Raw genomic sequence first — 9,377 nt, forward strand, 5'->3', positions numbered from 1 at the left:
CGGGAGGGGCCAGCGGTGCTCCTGTCCCAGCACAGACTGCTCAGTTGTCTGGTTCGTGTGGGGTGAGCAGTCCAGGCCATGCGCGAGCAGTTCCTTAGGCCTTGCTGGGGGCTTGGACGCCCTGGCGTTGGTCCTGCCAACTCTGGGGGATGACGTGCTGTGCCGTGCTTACAAAGCTCCTGGGCCTCCTCCCTTCCCTCCCTTCTCCCTCTTTGCTTCCTTTCCCTTCGTCCCTTCCTTCCTTCCCTTCTCTCCTTTATTAGCATACATTAGTTGTACAAGAGGGACTTCACTGTGACATTTGCACACACACACAAATATCTATGTATTCTGATCACACTCATTCCCTAATCTCCCTTACCCATCCCCCTTCTTTTTAAAACAATTCTGGCATATTTCATTGTTTTCATACAAGCAAATAAACTACTGCAACTGTATGTACCATTCACCCTGTTTCCCTTCCCCTCCACTGGTACCTCCGTTCAAGAGAATCTGTTTTGCTCTTAAGTGTGTATAGTTGTGCCAAGGGTTTTTATCATGTAGTTCAGCCATGCATGTTGTATTTTGCTCAGAACCATCTCCATGGCTTTCTCTGTCTTCCATCCCCCTATTCACGGTTTCATTGAGACTCCTTATTGCTTTCTTCACACACAGATGCAATACATTTATGTTATTCACCCTCCGTCTTTCTGCTCTCCTCCCCCTAAATCCCCCAGGCAGCGTCATGTTCCTTGTGTTCCATGTTACGCGTAGATAGTTTGTCAGCCTCTGGTTGTCTTGGGTTTGGCCAGGGTTAGTATATGCAGCCTCAACCCCACTCCCTTCTGGGCAGTGACTGGGCAGCGGTCCCTCCTAGACCCGAGGTGAGACCATTGGTGCCCTCCGACCGACCGTGAGGAGCTGGGTTAGATGTCAGCCCCCTGCATGCCTCTGGGAGGGAGGGCAGGAGGTCCCTGTCCCTAGTTTTCTTCTGAGACCACCTGGGTGTCCGGGGCTGACTTGAAGGCAGACCCAGAGAGAATCTTCTGCTCACGGGCAGCTGCCTGCAGCTTTTTTCTGAGCAGTGTCTGGGCTTGTCCAAGAGTGCATTGGGGTCCGGGAGGGAAGCATAGTGGGTGACTGGAGGGGAGGCCAGCTTGGAGAAGTGGTGGGAGCGAGTGGAGGTGGGATCCGGGGGCCCTCCTGGCCCTGCCTTTCCTGAGGCGTGGCCTTGAAGAGCTGGCCAGCGTCCGGGGCTCCTTGGCCAAGGTGAGGGCCTCCTGCTTAGGAGTTGGCACCAGCTGGTTCTACCTCGGACATCGGTTTCCTTGTCCCCAGGAGGGAATTGTGTTGGGGTGAGGAAACTGGCTCAGCCCGACCTCCTGTTCCTCACGCAGACCCAGCTCATCCAGATGGTGGTGTGGATGCTGCAGCGCCGGCTCCTCATCCAGCTGCACACCTACGTCTGCCTGATGGCCTCGCCCAGCGAGGAGGAGGCCCGCCTGCGAGAGGAGGACGTGCCCTTCCCCGCCAGAGTTGGCGGCCGCAGCCTCAGCACACCCAATGCCCTGAGCTTCGGCTCCCCAAGTAGGGTCCCCTTCAGCCCCAGTCCGGTAGTGAGGGAAGTCTGGGGTGGTGGCCAGGAAGCCTGGACGGGCACCTACCTGTCCACACGTGTACACGTCCCTGTCTCCCTGTACCACCGTGGCTCTGAGACGGCGGCTCTTCCGCAGAGCATGACTGGAGTTAGGAGCAGCCTAACCACCATCACAGACAGTTGAGACCCTCTCCGTCTGCTTTCTCTGAGACCCTGTGTCTCAGACAGCAGTGTTGCCATGACCCAGGCCTTTGGCTTGGGGAAGACGAGGGCCTGGTAGGTGTTTCTTGGCCTGAAGTCTGGTGTTGGGCTTTAGGCTGTATGCAAGACACCTACCTACACAGGGTGCTCTGCTCCCCTGACCCCGCCCTTCTCCCCATGAGGTGCTGGGCTCCACCCAGCATGGCTCTAGGTTAGATGTCAGCCCCCCCACCCCCACCCCCCTCACAAGTCTAGCTGTGCCTCAGACCTGAGCCAGGGTCCCTGTCAGTACTTGTCTCCTGAATTGACCTGGCTGAGGCTAAGGAACCCAACCTTGCCTTGGGTGTAGGACGTGCAGCATGGCTACAGAGGGCAGCTCCTTGGGTCCCAGGCCTGCCACATAGGAGGACACACACCCAGGGATGCAGGCAGAAGGTTCAGGTAGAGTAACAGGAATCCTTGCTCTCTGACCTGTACCTCCCCTCCTCCCTCCCCCCTCCCCCCCCACAGCCAGCAGTGATGACATGACTCTCACCAGTCCCAGCATGGACAACTCCAGTGCAGAGCTGCTCCCCAGTGGGGACTCCCCACTGAACAAGAGAATGACGGAGAACCTGCTGGCCAGTCTGTCAGAGCATGAACGGGCAGCCATCCTCAGTGTGCCCGCAGCCCAGAACCCCGAGGACCTCCGCATGTTTGCCAGGTGGGGGAAGAGGGTGACGGGGGGGGGGGGTTATGCCCAATTCCAGGGTCCTGAGAAAGCAAAAGGGGACATAGGTACATGTACATTCACGGTGGGGGAGGTGTGTTGAGCGCTCTCCTGGGGCAGAGATCCAGGCTTGGATGTGGATCTGTCACTGACTAAGAGGCAGCAGCTCTGAATTCTCACCCACAGGGGACTTGGGAGCAGTTATAGGCTTAGGATGCCCATATGGTGGCCTAATGGTCTGTCAAACTCACCCTGCCCAGGAAGGGTCAGGGTGCTGCATGTTGGCCTTCAGTGTGACTATGCCCCAGGCATTATGGACTATCTGCAGCTCTTCCAAACAGCTGGTCCAGGATTTTGTGCCAGCCTTAGCTGCAGAAAGCCCCCTGGAGCAGGGTCCCTGCCACAGCAGCACAGAAAAGCGTCTCGCAGCCCCCTGCCTGTCAGGTCGCTGGCTTGGGCATCCCTGGTGGGAGCAGCAGTGCCTCACGGGTTCATTTCAGGCTCTCTGCTCATCCCTGGGATACTACCAAGGCACGGGGACACACGTGTGTGTGTGTGTGTGTGTGCACGCGTGAGTGTGCATGCCTCCATCTCTGCTGAGTTGATCCTCACCAGTGGTGGTGGGCCTCCGTGGGGCTGCCTGTGGGCCAGGCTCACGCCACCCTCTCTCCTCCAGGCTCCTTCACTACTTCCGAGGCCGCCACCACCTGGAAGAGATCATGTACAACGAGAACACACGGCGCTCCCAGTTGCTTATGCTCTTTGACAAGTTCCGTAGCGTCCTGGTGGTCACCACCCACGAGGACCCAGTCATTGCTGTCTTCCAGGCACTGCTCACTTGAGACCAGGCAGGGCAGGGGCTGCACACACATGTCATGAACTGGCACCTCCATTCGGGGTTCTCTCATTGTGGGACCCTGAACCTGCTTCTCTAAGGCCTGGCGTTGAGGACAGCCATCCCTGGCTCTGCTCACTGAAGTCCTCCAGACCCCGGTGTGTCTGCTTCCTTGCTGTGGGCTCCAGTCAGGGTCAGCAGTACTCTTCCAGTCCTTGGGCATCACTGAGTTGAATTGGAGGGACACACAGAGGCTGTGCCTTTCTAACCTTGGCTGTCTTTGCTGTCTTTTCACCATCTACCCTGGAGAATGGGAGGAAACATTTGCCCATCCTTGCCCATCGGACAGCCGTGGCAGCATATTAGGTCTGAGCACCAGGCCGACCCAAAGCCAACACCACCTCCGTTCACCACGCTCTCCCTTTCTCCCATCCCACCATCAGTCTTTCTTGCCTAGTATTACCACAGCACTACATAAACCACCAGCAGGCTCGCCGAGCTACCTCCCTGTCCTGATCATCTGAAGGACAAGGGCATGGGCTGGCCCAAGTGAGCTTGAGTAGCCCTGTCACTCAAGGTCAGCCTGTGGCGGGGTAGCCTGACTGGCAGCACAGAACCCTGGACCTGGGTGTGTGCGTGTGCACACTGGGGGTCCTGTCCTGTCCTGCAAGCACTGGCTGAAGATACGCTCATCTGTCAGCAGGGGCCTATCTGAAATGTAGGCAAACGTTCCCTAGAAGCAAATATTTATTTGACATTTAAACAATTAAAAAATCTTGTCTGAGTAGGCTCTACGTCCTGGCCTGTATCTCCTGCTCGGCCACTTTGTCCACCACACTGACCCAAGGGCAGCCCCGGATATAGAAGCGCAGGGGCCTCTTTGTCCACTCCCCTGCCTGACCAATGCCCACACGGGCTGCTGCCACTACAGCGGGTCCACTGGGCTGCAGGGACCCACACTCCAGCCACAGAGCCCCATCCTGGGCCAGGTCCCGCTGGTCAAAGCTCTTGTCAATGGCCAGGGCCTGGCACAGCTTGGAGGGGCCATTGCAGAGCTCCCGGTCTTTGATGGGGCGGCCGGCAGCACCCTTCCGGCGCGCGCCGCGAAGCTGTCTCATGGACTCCAGTCCTTCTAGGGGCTCTAGTGCTCGCAGCAGGACACAGGATCCATCTCCTGTGGGACAGAGACACAGCTTGAAAAACAGATTCCCCACCCCTCCCTGCGCCAGCATGCTCCCAGTTCTGCAGGAGTCATGCAGTGGCCTTTCTGCATGTGTATCTGCACTCGCTGCTTCTGGGTGCACCCTGGCAGGATTTTGGACACTCTCTGAGCTTTCTTACTCAAGGCTAGCACTCTAGCATTTTGAGCCACAGCGCCACTTCGGGTTTTCTGGTGGTTAACTGAAGATGAGTCTCACAGACATTCCTGCTCAGGCTGGCTTTGAACCATGATCCTCAAATCTCAGCCTCCTGAGGAGCTAGGGTATTACAGGTGTGAGCCACAGGTGCCCAGCAGGATAGATCTTCTACCTGCCTCCCCTTGTCTCCATATCTGCATTCACAAGGCAGCTGAGCCTTCTCTAAGAGCCTCTGGCAGGCAGCAAGACCTCCACCATTGCATCATGTAACCAACACTTAGCTGTAGAGACTTAAACACGGTGAGTGCTCAGCAGCAGCCTCCTCTGTAGCTTCCTGCCTTCCCCTGGTCCTGTAATCGCCGGTAGCTGTGCCCCAGCAAAAGAAGCCCAGAGAGCAAGGACTGCCCACTTCCTCAGGGTAGGGTTACCCTGGCCGGTTCCTGGGGGCTCCCCGCCTGCCACGCCCCTCACCCCCCCCCCCCCCCCCCCCCCCCCCCCCCCCCCCCCCCCCCCCCCCCCGGCCAAACTGGCTCATGGAGAGCAGCAGCCAGTGAATACGTGCTGGGAGAGCCCTATCTGTGACTCTGAGGAGAGGACACATGGCGGCAGGAGGTGCCTCAGGGCCCAGCCTTCTATCAGACTGGACTACTTCATGGGCTGACACTCTTGGGCCTAACGGCCTTACAGTGACAGACACCCCAATTCTTCCTGCCCTGTGTGTCTGGAAAGGCCCTCAGGCTTCCTGGCTGAAGACTGACAGCCTGGGCCCTGGCAGAGCAACCCTGACTCCAGTACAGCTGCTCTCCTGGGACACTCCCTGCCACTGGCCTGTGCGGCTCTGGCTGCCGAGGTCCTGGGAGTCACCTGTTAGTCCCTGCTCTTGGGCCTTGACTACAAGGTTGTACCTTGTCCCAGTGCCTGTCCAGGGTGGACAAAGCCATGTTCTCCAGCCCAGCTTGCACCTGGCAAACAATAGGTTCTTCTAAGTACACGCCACTCAGCTGGCCAGTTTTCAAATGCAAGATAGAATCGACAGCAAGCAAAGCATGAAGCTCCTGGGCTTTTGCCCTTGCTGCTCTCAGCTTCCCACCCGATTCCCTGTGTGCCCAGTGAGGACTGCAGCGGGGCAGGTCCCAGGCACTGTGAGTGTGCACCTGCCCCTTCTGTCTCCCTGCCCTCCCTGCTCCTGAGCCACCTGGGAATGGGCACAGAAGAAGCTTCACCTCACCGGGCGCTGGTGGCTCACGATCCTAGCTACTCAGGAGGCTGAGATCTGAGGATCGAGATTCAAAGCCAGCCCGGGCAGGAGAGACCGTGAGACTCCTATCTCCAATAAACCACCAGAAAACCGGAAGTGGCGCTGTCGCTCAAGTGGTAGAGCGCTCGCCTTGAGCTGAAGAGCTGAGGGACAGCGCCCAGGCCCAGAGTTCAAGCCCCACGACCGACAAAAAAAAAAAAAAAGCTTCACCTCATCATTACCCCTGCTCTCTTAACTCGATGGAACAGCTCCATCCTTACCAAGCCGATCCTTACCAAGCCGTCTCCTGTCCTCTGTAGCCCTCAGTGCTCACGCTCTTAAATCTAAAGTGGCTCTTGGCCCCCGTGTGTGCTGCTCATACTCCCTGAGCCAAATGGATGCTCCTAGAGCATCTGGTCACATGTTCACATGCCAGACCATGAGCCCCTGCTGGCATCCCCGAGCATCTGGTTCAACAGGCTGAACGTTCAGCAGACCAACGCTGGGATGGGCCAGCTGGACTTTGCTCCTTCAGCAGGATGCTTTGGCCTCAGACCCTGCCCTGTCTCCTGTACCTGGCACCGAGCTACGTGCTCACTGGGCTCCCCTCTGGAACCGCAAGCACGTGGGTAAGCCCTCACAGGTGCACTGAACCTGTGTCTCCACTCATGATATCCAGAGTCAGAATTCTGCGGTGGCAGCTGTCCTGGGCACTGTGGGGTGGCTGTCAGCACCCCCTATCTCCTAGATGACAGAACCCCCAAACACTGCCCAAGAGAACTGTCCCTGGGTGAGAACTGATGGAGACCTCAAAATAGACTAGCGAAGCTCTGGGGTAAGCTCCCATTCCCTACCACACCAGCACTCAGCTCTGCGCTGAGACAAGTGGTAATGTTAAGGGCATAGTGCACTCTGGAGCCCCTGACCCCTTGAAATATCCTTGGCCTGTAACAAGCAACCAGAATACCTGGTACTGTGACCTGGCCCTGGAGCGGCACTCCCTGCCTACCTCCCCTTGTCTTCCTCTGGGGGTCCCTCAGGCACCAGTCCTTTGCTCGCCCAAGTCCAGTGCCACTAACCTTGGCTGGAGACATTCATGCAGAAGTACATGCCATAGATGATGTACACATATAGAGTCCCCGCTTTCATGAACATGCTGCGGTTGCGGGGGGTCTGCCGGCCACCCCTCGAGTGGGCTGCTTCATCCTCTGGCCCCACGTAGGCCTCTGTCTCCACTATGCGGCCACGAAGCTCTGTGCCATCGGCAAGTCGTCGGACAAGGACCTGTGGGCAGTCCCTCTGTTCAGGGCCATAGGGACAGGGTCCACCCCAGCTCAGACCCCCTGTAGGCTCAGGAGATGTGCCAGGTGTCTAGGCACAGGGGGCCTCCCACCCACCTGTCTTCTCCATGCTGCTACTTGTGCTGGCATGGAGCCTGAAAGCTGCTGAGGCCAGGCTGGCACTCTACCCTTTGAGCCATACCTCCACTTCCAAGGCCACCAATCTGCCTGGCCACCACATTGTAGGTCTCGCTCACTAAGAGTCCTGACCACAGGTTGTCATCTCAAACTTCAGCCAGAGGTTAAAGATTCTTGGAAGTTCACTGTTCACTGAGTCTCTACTTTTCCATCTCCTCTCAGGATTCCCTTGAGAACCATGCTCAGCATGAAGCCAGGCAGTGTAGAAGGGACGGGGACCCTACTCAACCACCTAGGGAATTCCCAGTCTCTGTCATGTCCCCAGTCTCTGCTGTCAGAGCAGTCCCAAGCTGGGTGCCAGTGGCTCACACCTGTAATCCTAGCTACTCAGGAGGCTGAGATCTGAGGATCCCGTTTCAAAGCCAGTCCTGGCAGGAAAGACTACGAGACTCTTACCTCTAGTTATTTACCACATGGCTCGAGCAGCGGTACAGAGCTAGCCTTGAGCTGAAGAGCTGAGGGACAGCACCCAGGCCCAGAGTTCAAGCAACCACAACCAACACCAACAACAAAAAAAGATAAAGGTGAACTAGATGGTGGTGGCTCACACCTGTAATCCTAGCAACTCAGAAGGCTGAGATCTGAGGATCATGATTTGAAGCCAGCCTGGGTCTCCAGTTAATCACTAGAAAACTGGAAGTGGAGCTGTGGAGAGCACTAGCCTTGAAGAAAAGGAGCTCGGGAACAGTGCTCAGGTCCTGAGTTCAAGCCCCAGGATCACCAACAACAAACCCAAGCCAGGCAGGAAAGTGTGACACACTTTTATCACCAATTAACCACAAAAAGCCTGAAGTGGACCTGTAGCTCAAGTGGTAGAGTGTTAGCCTTGAGCAAAATGCTCAGGGTTGGGATGCAAGCCCCAGAGCTAGTTAAATAAATAAATGAATAACAGGGCTGGGAAGATGGCTCAGTGGTAGAACGCTTGCCTTGCATGCATGAGACCCTGGGTTCGATTCCTCAGCACTACATAAGCAAAAAGAAAAAAGCCAGAAGTGGCGCTGTGGCTCAAGTGGTAGAGCACTAGCCTTGAACTGAAGAGCTGAGGGACAGTGCCCATGCCCAGAGTTCAGGCCCCACGACTGGACCCCCCCCCCAAAAAAAAGAAAAACAAGTGGACCACGAAGGTCTGGCTGTGCTTTGGCACCTGTGGCGCTTCAGACAGACCCAGCTAACTCTGGCTGTGTACACAGGCTAACAGGTTGGGCCTTCGCACTTCCTGCCTGCCTGGCATAGCTCAGATCCTCACCCTGTACTGAGCTGCCTCTGGGGAAACTGCTTGCAGGGAGGGAACTGTCCCAAGCAATGCTGATGCTAGCAAAGCCCCGGCAGCCACCTTCAGTCCCGCGGGCCTGAAATGAGCGCATGGTGTCAAGTGGACAGGCCCAGCCAGGGCACCAGCTGTGTGAGCAGACGACACGCAATGGACTGTGGTCTCTGCAAGTGGCCTTTCCTGAGGAGGACCCCGGGTGGGAGAGGCTGAGGACGCGGCGGCTGCCGTCATTGCCAGGGCAGGAGCCATTACTGGTCTCCTTTTTCTTTCCAGTGACCCCAGATAACGGGGACCCAACTATCCAGGAACTTTTGCGTGAGCGCTAGTGAGGCGCACCTGGGCAGCAGTCCCCCGGGGGCGGATGTTACCTGTCCCAGAAATGCCCGGGCGAGGGGGACTGCTGGCTGGTTGAAAAACTCCGTCCCCAGCCGCACACCACGCTCCTTGGGACTGGAGAAGTAGACGCTGCGCCGGAGGCCCGGGGCCCGGGGAGGGGAGGCCCGCAGGGTGTCCGCTGGCGACCGCGGCTCTCCCGCCTCTGCCGGCCGCTGCTGCCTTTTTTGCCGGGTCTTCGGAAAAAGCTGAAACCGGAGGGGAAACGGATCTCTAGGTGGGGAAGGCCCGGGGTGTGCTCGCGGGGGCCTGCCTCGGTTTCCCCGTCTGCAGCGGGCGGGCAGCGCCCACGCCACAAGTAGTCACCAAGCCGGGGCGGC

General features: G+C 57.6%; 2 protein-coding genes across 2 annotated transcripts in view; one reads left to right on the forward strand and one right to left on the reverse strand.

The window, feature by feature from the left end:
• The window catches only part of Nprl3 (nitrogen permease regulator-like 3 (S. cerevisiae)), a 30,466-nt gene extending 26,356 nt beyond the window's left edge, over window positions 1-4,110 (forward strand). The window contains exons 10-12 of the mRNA XM_013011601.1: window positions 1,377-1,566; window positions 2,288-2,480; window positions 3,163-4,110. Of these exons, the coding sequence (XP_012867055.1) occupies window positions 1,377-1,566; window positions 2,288-2,480; window positions 3,163-3,328 (549 nt within the window). The 3' untranslated portion in view covers window positions 3,329-4,110. The remainder of the gene's footprint in view (window positions 1-1,376; window positions 1,567-2,287; window positions 2,481-3,162) is intronic.
• The window catches only part of Mpg (N-methylpurine DNA glycosylase), a 16,778-nt gene continuing 11,456 nt past the window's right edge, over window positions 4,056-9,377 (reverse strand). Inside the window, exons 2-4 of the mRNA XM_013011300.1 lie at window positions 9,033-9,245; window positions 6,996-7,200; window positions 4,056-4,495 (exon numbers count right to left, since the gene is read on the reverse strand). Of these exons, the coding sequence (XP_012866754.1) occupies window positions 4,113-4,495; window positions 6,996-7,200; window positions 9,033-9,245 (801 nt within the window). The 3' untranslated portion in view covers window positions 4,056-4,112. The remainder of the gene's footprint in view (window positions 4,496-6,995; window positions 7,201-9,032; window positions 9,246-9,377) is intronic.

The sequence above is a fragment of the Dipodomys ordii genome, unplaced genomic scaffold (assembly GCF_000151885.1).
Source record: "Dipodomys ordii isolate 6190 unplaced genomic scaffold, Dord_2.0 Scaffold14, whole genome shotgun sequence".
In the NCBI taxonomy this organism is placed as follows: Eukaryota; Metazoa; Chordata; class Mammalia; order Rodentia; family Heteromyidae; genus Dipodomys; species Dipodomys ordii.